General features: G+C 36.9%; 1 protein-coding gene across 3 annotated transcripts in view; it reads right to left on the minus strand.

Moving 5' to 3' along the window:
- LOC116846426 (lachesin-like) overlaps positions 1-19,901 on the minus strand; it is a 417,598-nt gene that overhangs the window by 273,482 nt on the left and 124,215 nt on the right. For all 3 annotated transcript variants that reach the window (XM_032820223.1, XM_032820225.1, XM_032820222.1), the window contains exon 2: positions 14,988-15,097. In XM_032820223.1, coding sequence (XP_032676114.1) covers positions 14,988-15,097 — 110 coding nt within the window. The remainder of the gene's footprint in view (positions 1-14,987; positions 15,098-19,901) is intronic.

The following is a 19,901-nucleotide window of genomic DNA, read 5'->3' on the forward strand; positions in this document are numbered from 1 at the left end:
GAGAGAGAGAGAGAGAGAGAGAGAGAGAGAGAGAGAGAGAGAGCGGGGGATAAAAGGTCGGGAGATTAACGCATCGATTAGTTGAAGCACAGCGAGACACTCTTCGGCACTTTGGCACCGCGTGCGTACTACCGTTACGTCGTTGGTCTGAACGTTCTTTTTATTATTCCTAGCTATTTGTGAAAGAGCTCGGACGAGGCCTCGGATGGCGTACGTCGCGTCGGATGGCACACGCGCGTGCGCTGTTAAAGAAATTCTTGGAGAAAAAAATGTTTTCCCTTTTTTTTCTTTCAGTAGTATATTTTCGTTTCCTTCTATCGGATGTTTGATGAGTGATTTCGCATTATTAATAACTATACCGGAGATGAATCACGGAGAAACACTTCGCCACCGTAAATTTCTTATTGGCTCCCGCCTCTAAATGAACGGAAGGATTTAGTTAAAAAGGGAAATAAGGGTGGAATGGCGGAAGATGCATACCGTCGGAGAGGAAACAATCGCGCGGAGAAGCAGGCGGGAAGGAGGAAGCTGGTGCAGTAGAAAACTGGTAAACTCGCGTACCTGGAATCTTTTTATTCCATTTATGCGTGAAACAATTTGCCCCTCTCTCTGAAATGAATATTCTCGAGAAGAGGTATCACGTCACTCTCTCACGCGAGCCGCTTGCTTCAGTCACAATGCCAGGAATCAAGTTCGATGGATCCTGCGCGTATCGTGAAAATCGATCAAAGCCCGCCTATACGGAGCACGTCGTGTTTTACAAAAATACACGTGCATCACAAATAACGGTCGAGCATAATACAGAGCGTTATACGCGTAAAGTGAAAAACACGGACGGCACGAATACATAAGCTAGTACCTGCATCAAGTCGGAAGCCAGCAATTTACGTGTTAAAGCGAAAATAAGAGAGGAAGGGGGGAAACAGGGAGGGAAAGAGAGAACACAGCAGAGAGGCGAAGGTTTCGTCTCGCAGATGCAAATACTTAATTTTTCCCTTTACGCCGACCACGACTATATTTCCTTTGCGTTTTTGATCCCGGGTTGAATTGCATTTCCTATTTCCGCAGTAATGCTGACTTTTTACCCACCATTTAGACATTTCTCTTTTCTAAATATAAATACATGTGTACACCAAGCTGGGGCGGATTTGCGAGCGGATACGGACAATTGTGTTACCTCATGAACTCAAATAACGAAAGCATTCTAGAATGATCGTGTAAAATTTACATCAACGAAAAAAAAAGACTTAATAGTACTAGCGCGATAGTACTATCAAAAAGTTCAATCCTACAATAGAAAGAAAAAGTTCCTCCTTGGTTACGTGTGCAACCAATTGATTTTTACTGAAACTGTTCCTACTACACACACACACACACACACACACACATAACAGTGATGCGTCCCAACCAACGCATACTAACGCTGTTGCCACATTTCACGCTTCAACTTTTCGTACTTACAATAATACTAGGTTAGGACATTTAGACGTTAATATCTTAAAAATTACGTGGTCAAAAATTTTTATATTTTTGTATTATATCTACATTAGTATTAGTACATTAGTCTTAAATATTATTGTAGTTTTTCATAAAACTCTTGAATGTAGTTTGATCACCGGAATTAGAAATATTTTATCGGGAGCCATTTTCGTAATGCGATACACGTTAAAAGTGCTAACTTGGACTTTCATTATCTCAGCTTTTGCATGGTCAATTTATTTCTAATTGCACCAATAATTAGATAATATTTAAATTTGTATATAGTGTAAATTTCAACGAATTCTTGGATAATTCATTTTGTGCATGTACTGCCTTAATTCACGAAAGACAAGTTTTGACCTTTCATCCTCTTTTTGCCGTGGCTCTCTCATCGCTTATAGGTGTAGGCGCGCGGGGTACACTCGGATGACAACTATAAGTTGCCAATATTTGGACAATATTTTCCTGTATCGATGCTTTCAATCCGAGACCGCTGACTGCCCCATTTTATTTAGGACGTGCCAGTCATATTTGGATTTTTAAACTTTTATACGCACGAAAGAGAGACTGACGCTGCGAAATAAAATTTTTATCATAAATCGGATTTTACAAATCCCGCCTGTTATGCCATCGACGAACGCCAGCTGCTTCTCTTTTCCTCTTCTCTCTCTCTCTCTCTCTCTCTCTCTCTCTCTCTCTCTTTCTCTCTTTGTCTTTTTATAAATTCAATTCTGGTACTATCACCGAAAATAATGCCGTCATTTATAAGATCGGAACGAGTCGAAAACGTTAATCGTTCCCGCTATTCATGGTCGAGACGATTTCGCGGATGATGAATGAATCCCGCCTGCTATTTTTTTGCAAAGTTTCCTTGGCTGGTCGCTCATCAAAACTACATAAGCTCTACTTACACCCGCGGCAATAGTGTTGGCTTTGGTTTGAGGTTTGGTCGCGCCAAGCCGCGTGTTTGCGGTTTTGCTGTCGGCGTTCCGAAGTAGACTCTGCGCGCACACTGTATATCCACATATATCCACAAACCCTGCCGTGTGTCCTGACGACAGCTCTCGAGCACTGTGCGAGAGGGTGGACGGACGCGATCGATATAACGATAGATGTTCTGTGAGCAGACAGTTCGAGCTTATCGACGAATCGCGTGCCGCACCGCTCCCGCGTGATTTGTGGGGATAAAAACGCGCGAGATCGGTCGGTGTCAGATTTTTCGACGATGGGAAAAAAGCCCACCGGGCAGGAGGGGCCCGGCGGAGCTGATAGCTAAGCGAGGAGAAATCGATGATTATTTTGCAAAAAAAAAAAAAAGCAAGAACTGGTCTTTCCCGTATGGGACACTGGCCGTTTAAGGGTGGCGAAAGCTCGCACATTTCGACACAATTTCCTCTATTTCTCTTTCAGGTCTGTCAGTGTATTGCTATTCGAACGAAAAAATAATAGACGAATGCAAATACGAGATATCAGGGGGATGTATCGACGCGAACGATGAGTGGGAAATAAATGGTAGTAAATGAGAGACAACTCATAACACACAGATTAATTGGACAGTCTTGAATCTGCAGGGAGCTTTGTTCAGATGTAATAATTAGAAGCGAACGATCAGCTTGAGGGCGCGGAGAAAAAACTTGAAATCGGAAATGTCACTGTCAGGGGGGTGTGAGTGGGCGATATATTGATCTTTCTGACATGCTTAATTCCATTATCCTCGTTATCCCCAAAAGCGCGGTCAAGCATAACGCAATCTAACATCTTAATAATACAACCCGGTACGAACCACCTTCCAGTTCATTACCCATTCCTGTCTAAGGGTGAGAGCGAATCGAGGATAACGAACCTCTTGGAGCTCGTCGATGGTGGCGGGCTGCACGCCGAGGATCAATTGAAGAATCGTTCGGGCTAATTAATTGGAGAATAATCTGAGGAGAGCTTAATACAGGCATACAGTATGACGATGACTCTTGTAGAGAAGGAGAGACATGGAGTCAAGAGAACGAGACATAACTGAGAGAACCCTCGTCATACGGGTGCGCTACAAAATAGAAACAAATCAACGATATTAAGAGCGGTCGTTCGGGTGAAAACACACCGGTCTGATTTGTCAAGCTTGGCTGGGCTAATGAGAGTACGGTTTCTTTCTTGTTTAGAAAGGAAATTTCAATGAGAGCTTCTATTAGGACCTTGCAGAAATTCCTCGGATTATTGATGATTAGATTAACTCAGCAGATGAGTAATTTTATAATTGCGAAATCAGTCAGTTGCCTGAAACGTGGTAGAACAATAACAGATGTTTTAATTGAACATGATACATATTATTTAATTACTATTAATAAAAGAAATTTATTTAAAAATCTTGCACAGGGTCCCTAATATTTATTTTTATAATCCATACAGGCAGAAGAAGTTTGTTTGAATTAACCTGACAATGAACTAACCAAAAGCACTTTGGTTGAAGGAAACAGAATTTCTGATTCTAGAACCAAATTTGATTCAAAAGAATTTTCAACCAAGACGTATTCGATTCTAGCAGGAGTACAATTTCTTTCTTCATTAAAAAGAAGTAAAATAAAATTCAGTGGAAACTTTTCTTATGAATTAGCAAAAGTTTCCTGGGTCGTCGGTTGGCTTACAAGATGAATAATTTTACAGAAATGGGATCACCTGAAAGATATTAGAAAGTGGTAGACAGCAGATGTTTTGATTGAACATGATATGTATTAATATTAATAAAAAGAACATGTAAAAAATCCAATACTTTTTTGCAAGTTTCTAATATTAATCTTTGTAATTCTCACATGGATGAAAAGTTTGATTAAATTAACTTAGTAAAGACCTGAAGGAAATCGAATTTCTCGTTATTAAAACGAGATTTGGTTCATAAAAACTTTCAACTAAAACACATTTAGTTAGCGTCAGGTTAAGAGGGAAATCTGGTTTATAGGGTTAAAAAATTGAATTTTCAAAAGTTGTCTTTCGATAGTAGTACTATCTTAGAATATATTCTTAAAATTTTACATCGAAATTCAAAGTACTTTTCGAACTTGAAGAAGATCATTCATCGAGCAGATATATAACGCGCTTTGTTTTCCTAGTTTTTCGAAGAGGATTATCATCAGCAGATGTTTCGTATTGAGTAGATGAGTCATTGTTTATATTTATATGTTAATGTTTACGTTTGAACGTTAGAGTAGCCGAGACAGTTGTTGTCAAGTAACAGTGGAATTTAGAAACAGCGCTTTGTATTGTTATAAACAGTCAATCAAAAATAGTCGAAATTGTTTTTCTATCGCTGTGTCTTCAATGAAGGATATAGCAATGTATTGAAGATGATGAACATGTTAGACATTAGAATTGGGTTGTAAGCTCAAAATTTTGCTCATACGATGACAACAGCGACTTGAGAGGCAGCGGCGCCTTTTGAGCTTAAGTAGCTCAAAAGAAACTCGAACAGCGCGTAACCCCAAAGTAAAAAATTACATGGACTCAAATCGGATGAGTAAGAAAATTTGCTCATGGAAGTCTGAAGTGATCTCCTTACTCACCCAATTTGAATTTCCGTGTGATTTTTTTCTTTGGGGTTACCTTAAAAATGTTACGCCGTACAACCTCAAAACACCGCAGAGCTGATAGATAGTATTCGAAAATGCACTCGCAGCATTTCTATATCTATGTTAGATAATGTATTTCAAAGTTTTCGAAAACAATTACAGTTCTGTGCTGATTGCGATGGATAACACTTTGAAAACATATACCATTAATTCATACGCGCAAGCAAATTTTTGTCTTTTTTTTTATAATGTATATTTCAATTATTAAATTACTATATTCCTTTTTAATATATATATATATATGGTAATACAATTGATAAGTTTCCTTTACAAAATGACGTTTTATTCATTCCCTTCGGCTTATTTGTTGCGAAGTAATAATCGGTTACTTTCAACACATTCTCATTGATCACCCTGTATATTATATCAAATTGAATCAAAAAGTTCTCTATCATTTTTTAAATGACCACATAGACATTTAGTTATTGATAAAAGAATATTGGTGCATTAATATGCACAACTGTACACTAATTTTCTTTAATTAATAACTAAACACATATGTGATTATTTGGAAAATGGTAAAGGACTTTTTTGTTCAGTTTGATCTAATATAAAAGAAGCATATAGCGCGGCAGACGTCGCCATTACAACTCATTTATCGTATGACGCGATCATTCACGAATCTGTTTTGATTAGCAACTCAAAATTTTACATAGTTGTTCGCAAAAGAGGATTTTTGTGTTCTATTTGACCTAATTTATCTGTACACCACGGTTTCTCTGCAAGTTATCAGACACCTTATGTATCCGTGCAGATCTTTTTGGCAAAACAAGTACGTATCTATTATCCTTGTTAACCTTGCGTAGAACACCCTCAATTTGAGGGTCATCCTCAAATACACAAATATCGACCATACACATCCGTCCGTGGAATTATTCAAGAATGTTTACGCACAGTGCAAAGTGTGGTTGTTCTGAATGAAATTCAGTTCTAAAAACCAGAAATTTTGTTACCCTTCAAGCGAAATGCCTTTGGTCCGTTCAGGTCAGTCTTCCTCTAACATATCTCAGGGGCAAGACCACCCTGGTGAAAAGCACATTGCCCATATGTCTAATAACACTCTCACTACACTCTTCTTTTACTTCGGAAAGGTAGCGAGAGTGTTATCAGATACACGGAGAGTGCCTTATTCGCTGAAAATTCTTTCATTTTTGCCAGAACAATTCAAATTTGTAATGTGTAAGCTTTCGGAAATAACTACATTTTTAACGTTATCTCAGTCTCAATTGTCAGTTGTGCCTGGAAACCTTTGAGATATGTTCATTTGGGAGTATTTGGCAACATTCGAATCGGAAGATGTTACTTCGAAAGTGAATCTGGAACTACATCCCAATTTTTTTCTCCGGGCACTTGATCGAAGGTGACATTGGATAATTTCAGTTTCATTCGGGTTTATACATACGTTACATATATATAATATGTAATAACTTGACATGTAGGCGAACTTCATTTATACCAAATTTCCGACGACGGGGAAGACGAGAAAAATTGTCCCGGGTGGGAATCGAAATACATTTTCTTATCAGGCATCTCTTTCTCATCTGATTTCCGCGGAAACAGCGATCGCCAAAGCCAATATCCTTACATTTTACCGGAGCTCAGAAGTTGCGACCTGCATCCCGGAATAATATCGGCAAATCGAGAAATTTTCCGTTAAGATACGAGCGGGTGTACATCGGGCGAGCGACCAAAGAACAATAACGCCGAGGAGGAATTTTTATTTCCGGCCGGATGCGTACCACCGGCTACGGTTGAATTTACATTTTCGTTGGCTGCGCATCGAATCATCGTTTCCTTTTTTTCGCCGCGGTCGCGAACAACGCGCGCACGCGGTCTCGCGATTCGTCTGTATTGAAGCGTAAAAACCGACGGTCATGTATGTGCATGGCCACACGCACGCTTAGCCGAAATTCCGGACAAACCGCCGCTGGAATTCCGATGAAATACACGCGAGAAAAACACTGTATACCATACAGTTATAATATTAAGACACACGAATCTCTGTTTTATTCATATACGAGTGATGATAGGCGCCATAAGTTTTTGCGCAATGAATAAATACGAAATGAAAGTTCAATCAGAACTATTTATTCACGGAAGCAAACAATTGATATAATCATGCGATACGCACTGCAGTTTGCACAAGTTTTCTTCTTTTCTTTCGTGTAGCTCAAAATTTATTAAAGTCCGTTCAGCAATCAGGAAATAACTGATCTTGTTGGTATTGTTGTTGTTGTCATATACAGTTGATAATTATAATCGTTTGAGATAGTTGTAAAATGAAATAAGTTTCACAAAAATTTAATGAAACTTGCGCTATATGTACAATGAAATATTATCTAACTACTCGTCCAGCTGGAAAAAGATTAATTATTCGAGGGATTTAGATATTTACAACTAAAGTTCACACTTTTCATATTCCTTAAGGTTAGTGTGCTATCTGTAATTTTTATCTTTAATATCTTTTAAACTAGATGCGAGATTTTGATGAAATTACTATGATTTTAAAGGCTAATGTACAATACGTTATATACAAATCTCAAAATTATTCAGCATTTTGTTTTCAAAATACAGTGATGAAAAGTTCATAATTTACAGTAATATTCGAAATATATATACATAAATACAGATATTTAAATACTTATATATTCTCTTTTATCATCAGTGTCTTTTTATGTACAGCATAAAATATAGCACTTATCATATAAAAATAATATTTTTTTCGTATTTGCGTGTGTGTATGCGCGTGCGCGCGCGTATGCATCTCACATCTATTTTAAATTAACAGTAATAGTTACACTAACAAAAAATACTTAAAAATTTATTTATGGGATGTATAAAGTTTGTTTCTGTGAAGAAACCTTATATCTCACAAATAAATATTCTCTAGTAATATTATAAATATTCTATAGTATCTTTCTTTTTAGTAATGGAAATAATAAAATAAATGTATAATGGTAATAAAAAACACTAAATACAAATTGGGAGTACAAATTAGTTCGGTCCGTTTTCAAAAGATGGCTTTGGCTGTTATGAATGTTTCATAGTGACAGCTGATTTCGGTGGTTTCAGAGAGGTTAGACATCTGTCAATAATATTCAGTTTATATCGCTTTGAGTTTCATACAAAACCCTTGTTTTTTACTGTGTTGAATATGTCAAATTTTGTGTTAACTAAGCAGCATTTGCGGGAGGTTTTAGTTTTCTGCTTTAATCGGAAGAAAAGTGCAGCTGAAGCGCGTCGAATGCTTGTAGAAGTTTATGATGACAATGCTCCAACTGGTAAATTATGTAGGGAATGGTTTCGATGTTTCAAGAATGGTGATTTCAGCGTTGAAGACAAGCCTCGCTCTGGACAGCCAAAAAAATTCGAAGACAAAGAATTGGAGGCATTACTCGATGAAGATCCGAGTCAAACGCAAGAGGAGCTTGCAGAATCATTGGGAGTTACGCAACAAGCAGTTTCCGTACGATTGAAATTCATGGGAATGATTCACAAGCAAGGCAATTGGGTGCCTTATGAACTGAAACTGAGAGACGTTGAAAGGCGATTTTTCACTTGCGAGCAGCTGATTCAAAGGCAACAAAGGAAGGGGTTTTTTACATCGGATTGTGACTGGGGATGAGAAATGGATATTCTACGATAATCCCAAGAAGAAAAAATACTACGCTATGCCCGGTCAATCGTTGCCATCGACCTCAACATCAACACCAAAGCCGAATATTTATGATATCGATTCGAAAGTCATGCTGTGTATCTGGTGGGACCAAAAGCGTGTTGTATACTATGAGCTGCTACAACCTGGCGATTCCATTACGGGCCATCGATATAGGCTACAATTGATTCGTTTGAGCCGTGCATTACGAGAAAAACGGTCGGAATACGAGCAAAGACATGACAAAGTTATTCTTCTGCATGATAACGCTCGGCCTCATGTCGCAAAAGTCGTAAAAAATTATTTGGAAATGCTCAAGTGGGATATTTTACCGCACCCGCCGTATTCGCCGGACATTGCTCCTTCTGATTACTGGTTGTTCCGACGGATGCAGCACGATTTGGCAGGTCACCGGTTCACTTCTTTCGCAGAAATCGAAAATTGGTTCCTAACTTGGATCGCCTCAAAAGACGAGACATTTTTTCGAGATGGAATTCAAAAATTGCCTGAGAGGTGGAAAAAAGTAGTAGCCAGCGATGGACAATACTTTGATTAATCTGTTCATTCATTTTGTTCTGAAATAAATGCATTTTTGACCACAAAAAAACGGACCGAACTAATTTGTACTCCCAATATTAAAGTGGACTTCTTGAAATACAACATCTATCTTAAAAGGATGCCAAAGTGGGTGCCAAACTCTAAAAATGTCGATAACGTAGAAGTCATTGTCACTAACACAATCACACTATTCTTTTTATATTTCTTGTATATATAAATTTTATATAAATGTATTGCTTTGTTTTACCATATGTTATGCATATATAAAAATCTTTCTACAAACTTCTCGTATATTTTTAACCTTCTCTCTCTCTCTAAATTCAGTTATAAAGGTATAGCAATGCTCCTTGAAATCTTCCCGAGCGAGCAAACACACTTTCGGAATGTACAAGCTGCAGAACTTTTGCATTAGGCAAATAACTTACGCTAACTGATAGCTTGAGATGTTAATTTCTTATCTTTTTGACACGTATTCGGCAATGCTGTGGTCAATCTTTGCACATATTCTTGTTGTTTATAAATATTTGTAATTCTGTGCAATCAATACGATATAAACTTTACAGGAAAAAGCAGTATTTGGTTGGTAAAATTTTAAAACGTAGCATCTCGTTAAAATGTACTGAGACTCATACAAATTTCAACGGATAGTTACCCGATGAATCTGCGATTCAATAATACACGGACTGTTTCCTCTTATGTTTTTTTTATAGATTTAAATTAGTCACGATTTGGTTATAGCCGTCACATTCGCGCGTGCGGTCTAGTGCGTTCTAGTGAAATTTAAATTTGCATAACCATTGGATTGAAACGCAGCGCTTTTTTAGAGTTAATTGCGCCTGAAATGTATTCGCGACTCAAGCTTTCCCGATTGCTCTTGTAACGACACAAACAATGACGCTTTAACGAAAGGTTAAGTTGTATGCACTTGCGTATCTGAAGAAACTAACACAAACGTATGCTGAATAATGTAAGTAGGAATTAGAATGTCAACGGGAGCCGATACGAAAGAAAAATTGGTGTAACGGTGACCGCCTGACCATAATTCAATAGCGACGAGAATTAACGACCCACCGAGTTAAGAGTTTATGATGTACAGTCGAGTAATTATTGCTAGTGTTTAGCAATGAAAACTCCGAGCGGACTAAAATAAATTCATTGGTGGGACACCTATATCGCGTTTTATATCGATCTACGTTCTAGAGAAGAGAAAAAAAGAGATTGGAATTTTAATATCGCGACTTAGCGGTATTTTTCTTAGCCTGTATATATCTTGATTCGTGAGGATGGAGGATTGATCCTTACAGCGCCGTTGGGCGAATAAAAGGAAGCTATAAAAATCTCGTTGCGGCATCGATGAGAATTAAATACTGCGGATTTTTCTTCGATAATACGCGGAGCCCGCCTCGACGGGCGATCCAGAGAAGACCAGAAGAATGCAGAAATACGTTAAACGCGATAAAAATTTTTTCGCGCGTAAATGTACTCGTTAACGACGTCAAGCGCAATTTTAGAGAGATTGCGAAATAATTCGGATTCTCTGGCAATGAATGCAAAATTACGTCAAACGGAGTTCAAAGAGATATAAAGTATATATCGCCAGTATTCCGTCCTGCGCTGTTAGAGATAAAAAAATATATCTTTGTAATTTGCACTCGTCACACGTATTTAGATCGAAATTAGAACTTTTATTCGTCTCTCAAAAAATTGTCGAAATTAACGTGAAATTAAATCCTTCTCTCTTTCTCTCTCTCTCTCTCTCTCTCTCTCTCTCTCTCTCTCTCTCTCTCTCTCTCACTCATTGCACATTACATCCCGCTGGCTATTATCTTCTTTGCATTTACCGTGACATCTGCAGGTCGGTCAATTATGCGATCCCTATTAAATTACGTGTGTAATCGCTGTAATTAATCGGGAAACGAATGCTCGCCTGTTTAAAACGACACACGCGGCCATCGATCGTAACGTCACGACTCGACCTGACTCTGTGCCAATTACTTTTCGTTCCCTATCCGCGTGAACCTGAACGCGGTAAGTGGCGAATAGAATGATCGTAGGGTAATAACGTTGATCTCAGTGAGAAGGCACGAGGGGCGGTTTAAGAGCGTGTTTAGCGGTTGCGATCCCCGGTGGCCTTTCCGCAGGACAGTAAAGGGCACTAAGGGGCAGTATGAGGCTCGTAAGGAGGTGTAGTAGTGAGAGGTGAGCCGTTGCGCGTACTCAGACCACGATATAAAATCACTCCGCGCGCAAGCGCCCGGCAAAGTATTGTCCGCTTCGGCCTGTTTCCTCGCCAATGTGGGAATCCTTGCGAGAAGGATCGGAAAGTCGAATCGATCTCGTTCTTAATTCCCGAGAGAGGTGAAACATGCAAACGCATCTCTAAGTAAAACGGAATGCTTTAAACCGCCCACTTGTCGATAAAGGTGGCCGTCTAATTCCGTACATAAAAGAATATAATTTTTTTCCTCAGTGGAATCCTCTTATACACATGGTCTCTCGAGAAGATTTTTCTAAAACTAAAAGAAATATTCTAACAACAACAAAAAAATAACTCTAGCCGCAAGGCGCTCCATTTTCTGTAACCTATTTATATTCTAAGCGAAAATTTTTGCCGAAAAAATATTCCTCTTCTAATTAAGAGGAATAATATTATGATGTTATGCTTAAGATATTCTCCTTTTAGTTTAAGAAGAATCCTCTCTTGAGGACACATATGCTAGGATAATGATAAGTGTGTCCCATACCTTATATACATGCAAATTAGGTCAAACTGAACGCAAAATTCCTCTACTATTTTACGAGCAACTACGTAAAATTTTGAATTATTAATTAAAGAAGATTAACGAATGATCACGCGATACGTTAGGTGCTGTCGTATGCTTGTCGATTAGGTCAAACTGAACGAAAATGTCCATTTTGCAAGTAATTACGTTGATTTTTAGTTATTAATTAAAGAATATTGGTGCATTATCATTCGAGAATTTTCTTTAAATAATAAATTTCAAAAATCTATGTGGTTATTTGCAAAATAGTACAGGGCTTTTTTGTTCAGTTTTATCCAATCTACAAGCACATGCTTGGAGCGATTAAAGTCGTAGCAAGGAGCAAGGAATAGAAATGTATTATACAAGGAGAGGCAAAAGAGAGAGAGAGAATTGTAGTCATAGTTGAGAGAATTGTAAATGATGCAGAGGTACTCTATTGCACTCCGCAAAAGAACACAAAATTTACTACTACTGCTATTGTTATTATTGCTACAATTATTACCATTATTATTGCTACAATTGATAGTATGATGAATAAAAAAATTAAAAATAATCTGTGCAAAGACATAAATTACAATGGTTTGTGTTGTCATTGAAATTGGGTTGTTGCGACAAATTTTAATATTCTAGATACATTGAGATTGACTGACAAAATTGACAATTGCTTTAAAAAACAATTGCGTCAAAAAAGTATACACAACAATTAATACAAAGTGTACAAAGATAGATTCTGACTTAAATGTCGGTGTCAATTTTAATTGCCAGAAATAAAACGTTTTTTACATTTTCCCATAGTGATAGATAAACTAAATGGAAAGTGGCACTTAAATTTATGTCGGTAATTATGGCAAGCTTGAAAAAGGTTCCAGACAAAATTCTTAAAAGGAGCGCCAAGTATACCTCGACGGTAGAACGACCGAATTCTTCAATTTGAGTTTCGGTAAACGAGATGACGATTATTCGAGTGGCGCGACGTATAGCGCGAGGAGACGAGCTGGCGCGGAGCCAAAAAGTGCCAATTCAATCTTACTTCTCCTTCCGGATGTAAAATTTCAGGTAGCCGTCGAACTTTCAACTTCCATTGCTCGTCTTGGCCGTGGTAGTGTTGTGCAGACTGTAGCATACATGTTCTCGCTTCACCCACGAGTACGGACAGCATTATAATGACTCGATTTCCGGGATCCTTTAATAACTCAATGTTCTTTCGTCTTTTTCATGTACGTTTCTTCTAGAAATTCTTTTAAACCAAATTGAACTGTCCTAGAACTGTCGAAAGTTGCGACGTGTGCCTCAGATAAGTATGAAACTTACTTTTGTCGTGTCAGAAGTAATGATAAAAGACGAAAATATACCCGCGTTTTCTCCTACATCACGAATAATATTGTCCATTGACGAAGCAGTTTGAATAAGTACACACAGAAAAATACATATTGAATTTAAGTAAATGTTACTTGCTTCAAATATTTCATAAGTTTACACATCTGTAAACACTAGTAAGTTTAGCATTTCAATCAAATATATTAAAATAAAAATTCGATTTGCATAGAATCCAATACATGGAAGCAACTTTTCTTTCGAAGTTTTATAATATTCTGCAAAGAGAATAAATTCTTTCTTTGAGTATACAATAGTAAACTTTTCTCAAATTTGCGAAGGAAATTATTTAAAAAATATTTGTTGCTAAAGACAACTTTGAAAGAAGTTTAAAACTAAGTTTTAAACTAAGTAACTGCTCTTAGCAGTAAACTGATGTGGTGGTGTAAAGAAAAATGCGACTATGCACACATATATCTAAAGATGTATAACTGAAATCACCAACTAGATGTAAAAATTTGAAACTTTTGATATTGTTCTCTCACAGTTTTGATATTATGCAGATAACCATTCGCTCATCGGAAAAAAGAAGATTAGATGATTCATGGACAGTCAACTGTCATTTCAGCCAGAATATTCGATTATAACAATTAGTTGTCTAACCAACTGAACTCATTTGTTATAACCAAAGATTCTGGCTGCTTTAAGTGAAATGCGGTTATTTCTCCGTAAATTAACCAATCTTTTTTTCCACGTCGCGTTGACCATTGGTAAGCATTAGTAGTTAATTCGATCTACTTTAGTCGTGCCGAGGGAATATATAAAATGTAATGTGCAGTGTGTATCTACAGAGTCATTAATTTATGCTGTATACGATAGCAGCTGAGTGAGATGAGTGCGCGAGATGAGAAAATTATTCAAGATTCTTGAAGATATGTATTCCTCCTCGCCCTCGATTTTTCTCTAGCATGCTGCGCTTCGAATTTAATGAGGTCCTTTATTGATGAATAGCATTTATCAAAGTATCTCGCAGATCCAACCACGCGTTTCTAACGATATCACGTACTCATAATCTTCTGCTGACATAGTTTCTCGATAAAATTTGAGTTTGGAAAATTACGAAATGTGAAGTTAGAATGATATGCGTCGATGATATATTTTTAAAATCTCAATTACAAGTCAACTCGATGGAACCTTAATGTTTAATACTTAAGGAGAAAGATGGTAGAAATTATTTCTTAGGCACACAATCAGTCAAATGTAGAAGGGCCAATGGAAAAACAGCTCAATATTTACTTTAAGACTTCAGTATTCGCTCGTTTTAATAAAGGTGATTAGATATTTAATCTAAGTATCATATGTAATATAAGCTATGTGTGTAATTAGAAGATGTATATATTATAAATAAAAACTACTGTATATTATTGATTTATTAATTTTTTAAAATACTTTATGTGGTTAGAGCAAGTAATTTTTCTAAAATTTTTGTTAAAATTAAACTAGTGTATGCAGTGAATTTATTTATATATGCACGAATATAAATTAACGTCACGGAGAGAGCATGACAATAAAATATACAAGTTATTGAAGTCATCTACGTACCTTAAACGATCCGAGATCCTTTACACTGCACGCCAATTTGACATTTCGCCCAGCTGGTACTGTAATATTTCCTATTTCGTCCACGAATTCTGGATCAGGGATAGTAGTAACTGAAAAGAAAAATATGAATAGGTATAGAAAAGTGTATATCACTGTAGAGAATGCGGCAAAGAAGCGATATAAGCGCGTGAACCCCCGTTGAAATAATAAGTTGAAATTCTGGAGTAAATTTGCATTCATGCATGGCTCCGTTTTAGAGAAAAACGACTTTGAAGTACCGTCGAAAAGTTCAAGCACTTAGAGAACATCTTAGCTTTTTACGACAAATGACATTTTGTCACTGACTGCTCCAAGGAGATGCCGCCGACAGTACGTATTTGCGTCGTACGTTCTACGGACTGACGAAGCAAAATTTAGCAGAGATGAAGCTTTTACCGTCCGTAATACATTGGTGGATTTCGCAGAATCTCCATATTCCTCATGAGACACACTTTCAAGAAAAATGGCCCTTAAATGCATGAACAGAATTATAATAATATCACAGAATTGTATTTTCTACCAAGTTTAATTTTACTGCACCACCATTTTGCATGTTTTATGCACGAAGAATTATCTACACTGCTAAAATATGTTATTTACTAGAAAAAGAAATATCGCAATATGATGTAGTTCCTCATTATATTTTAATGAAGATATGCGAAATTTGTCAAATCATAAATATATCATTGTTGAGTTTTATAGTTGGGATTATAATAAAGAAACATTTAGTTATCAATCTATTAAGCTGCAATATTATCTAATTTTGCAGTGTTTGATTTTTATTTGCCGAGTTATGTGTGGAAGACGTTTTCAAAAAATATTCAAAATTATTTCATCTTTTACACAAGAGAAAAAATTATTAAAATTTGAATACAACCAACAGCTCTCAACTTTGCATTAATGATAATTTATAAATCCCTCCGTGGAAGAACGCGGCTATATGTTATGCATTTAACACAGAGTTCATTTTGCACACAGTAACCTATTTATTAATAAAATAAGAGGAAAAATATACGTTACGTATATGCTCAATTTTCTCGGAATATTTTATTGTATGACCTCATATACCTTGCATGCGAACGTGAATAGAAGTAGTGATCCGTAACGAGGTTACCGAATCGTACTGCAAATACGAATCATAAGTGTAAGTACGTATGTACTTGATGGAACAATACTAACGACAAGAGTCGCCTTCTTCTGTTTGTTGCATAAACGAAATCAGACGTATAAAAGAATTTATGCTAAAATTCCGACGTATTCTTCGACGACGATTACACATACAGGATGTCTTCGACTCTCCTCCACAATTTTTGTGGAAACGTAGAATAGATTGAAGTGAATATAATAGTTCTACACTATTTCACGATATTCGCAATAATAGTCGAGATATTAATTAATGAAAATTGGTGAATGATCACGCGAGATATAGTAGATAAGCTGCAACGCCGATGTGTGCTGTTATATGCTTGTCTGTCTGTTTAAGTCAAATTGAGCAAAAAAGCTTTTTATTATTTTGTAAATAATTATGTATATTTTTAGTTATTAGTGAAAGAAAATTGTTACATGATTGTACACGATAATACACAAATTTCCTTAACTAATATCTAAAAATCTATGTAGTCACTTGCAAAATGGTAGAGGACTTTTTCGTTCAGTTTGACGTAATGTATAAGTATATAATAACAGATAACGTCACAGCTCATCTGCCATATCGATTATTCACTAACCTTTTTTAATTAATATCTGGAGATTTATTCACGGAGAAAAATAATTTTGCTCTTTTAACAAAATCGTCGTTACTACTGCATATTCGTAGTGACATCAAAATTATTTGTAAGTTGATGTAACTAATTTTACAAATTATTCGTTATCAAAGTAATAGTTTTGCTGCCAGGATAGAAAAAATTTATTGAGTGTATTTGTCCTAAAATCACGTTAATTTGCTATTGATGCAAAATAATGTATCCTTAGCAAATTTATTTGCTATCGGAGCAAAACTGCAATTGCTTACATAAATCCATCATAGTTCTTATAGCAAAATAATTTGTAGATTCAGCAAATTATACCCAGCAAATAGTGATTAGTACTTTTAATAAATCTTTTTGCTGTCCATATAATAACGAAAAAATTTTGCTAGAGCAGCAGAAAATTTGCCAGGCCAGCAAATTATTTTTCTCCGTGTTGCAAATGTCGCAAAATGATATGGAACTTTTATATTCACTTTGTTCTACGTTCCTACAAAAATTACGGAGAAGAATCTGGGACACCCTATATATTGCAGCGATGGAGTGAGTAGCAGCGATTCTTAGAATAATGAAATATTTACACAATACGTCCACGAGCGGAATAAAATATCCGCAGTAGTGCAAGTTGTCGCGCGCATCTAATTTCATACTGAGAAATGCATTTCCTAGACAGCAACGAAGCGATACCGCATATAAATTCGTTTCCGTGACACAACCATTACGAACTCGTGCCTTACACGCGCGCGGCACTTTTGCGCAAATGCAGGCCTCACGCACGAAATAACATTACGCGACGAGGAAACGCGGTCGTGAGTAACCGGGACAGATGGGAGAGAGCTCGATCTCCATAAGCATCTTGAAATCCTCTCGTAGATTCGATCACCGCACGCCGCACTCCCGAGGCGGGTCGGGCAGGACGATTGCTTCTGTGCGGGATATCGCGGAATGTAGGGACTTGAAAAATTGCATTTTGTATTCAATAACTAAGCTGTCACGCCGACTGGTGAGCTTCTATAACTCAAAGCGCATCCACGCAGCCACGCGTGCACCGCCCTTAGATCGATCCGGTTCCCTTTCCCGAAGTAGGTAACGTGGGGAATGCACGGCTGGCGTGCCCCCACCGGCGACACACTCGTCGAAACTCACTGACATTGTACGATTTCAAAAATTTCGCCGTCGAACTTTTGTATCGGACTTCGTCGATTGAGTTCGCCCGCGCCTTCCGATGTCCTGACAATGTCTAACAAATCCCGGAACTACCTCACGCTCGTCAAATGAGTTTAGCCCAAGATTTCGTCGCACACCGGACATTATATGCGGTTGTCTCGCTCCAACTCCGGACTGAAATTTGATTAAAATCTGACGTGACAATAATGGGTTACCTTGTGCAAATAGTATGTCATACGCGTATGTACCGAGTGCGATATTCATTTGCATACGATTCCAATAATTTTGGTCGTCGGGCTGATTCAGTTGTCACAGTTTGATTACTTTTTCGGAAGTAAGAACGATGCAAGGAGATTCGGAATGTATTAATTTTCTCGTCATGAGTGCTATATAGCTTCGAAAAATTCAGCAAAGTGAACAGTTATGTTAAACTAAATTAAATATGTTAATCCTGAACCAAATACTAAACTAGATTAAAGTTCGAATGACTTTACAACATTAAACATAAAAAAGTTAGGTGAACTTTAAACATGAGTAAATTTTACTTAGTGCATTTTTATTTACTGACAATTTCCAGAAAAATGAATGAAATTCAACCATTCCTTTTTCATTTGTTGTAAAAAACATCGAGAAATATAAATTTATTAATGTCTTTGCGATTCAATAAAGTTGAAGAAAGTTAAAATAAAAAAAACAAAACACATATTTTTAAAAACGGTAACGTTTAAAAAGTTTGTTTGAGTAAATTTTACTTATGTTTAGAGTTCTGGGATTAAAAACAAAGTTATTTTCTTCGGAGGATTATTCTCACTAAATCATATATTATCGGAACTTCCATTGCTGCGTAGAGGAACTTCGAGTAATAAGGAATGGTTGGTTAATAAGGAATCTCATGCTTTCTAAGTATCGCAGCCAGCCCGGAAGCAGTGGAATTATTAGTTACTTGATTTCTAACTTGAATTATAAAAAACTAGCTTAATATGGCATATATGTATATACAATGTGTACATCCTGTTTTAGATTTTCTGTGTTTCACAACTTTCATCAGGCAAGTTTCTCAATTTTTATTTAACAATCAATCTATTTTATAAATTCTTAATCGCCTTTTAAAATCTACCTTTAAAAAAAGTATATTAAAATTATTACCTAAGTAGGAATTTACTACTGGCGTCAAAATGACTCAGTACCGATTTATGATAAACGTTACTGGCATAGTATTAGCCAATACAGCCAATACGGATTTAGTATTGGTGTGATACTGGGATGATAGAAAAGAACCAGTATCGAAAAAAAGTACTGTCACAGTACCGAAAATCAGTACTGTACTCATATCAAAGTAGTATTGATTCCTAGGAAAGAAGTATTGATTCATAGGTACTAAGGAAGTACCTATTCCCAGTACTGGGCCAGTATCGATTCCTAGTAATTTTTATTATTTGTACAATTGTTAATACCACAACTATATGGTACGGAAAGAAAGATCAGACCATGGCCGGGGCTGCTCTCGTTTGTATCTATACATATCTATTTTTAATAGTCACATGAAGAAAAAATCTTCGGAGTGACAGCTAAAATCGAACTCGAGTCTTCCACTTGTCAGGCAAGCGTTCTTACCACTGAGCTATCTAGGTTTCGCGTTAGTGACCTCTTCTGTTTTCCCATAAAGGACATTGGTATCGTCCGTTTTTCGGCTCAATATCCTCTATTGACAGATTGTATGTGACTCTTACTTGGATATTCAGTACTGATTCTACGAACAGAGCCAGTACCAATAATACAGCTTTTTAAATACTGGGCCAGTACCGAAAACGACAAACACTTTTCGGTAACGCCCCATACGGTACGACTATCCAGTACCTAACCTTGATACGGAATCAGTACCAATAATACAGTTTTTTAATATTAGGTACTGAGCCACACACACACACACAGTACCAAAACCGGATATCCGCTTTTATTGGCC

Source organism: Odontomachus brunneus, unplaced genomic scaffold, assembly GCF_010583005.1.
Source record: "Odontomachus brunneus isolate Ranch 3 - 2012 unplaced genomic scaffold, Obru_v1 Obru_scaffold_064, whole genome shotgun sequence".
In the NCBI taxonomy this organism is placed as follows: Eukaryota; Metazoa; Arthropoda; class Insecta; order Hymenoptera; family Formicidae; genus Odontomachus; species Odontomachus brunneus.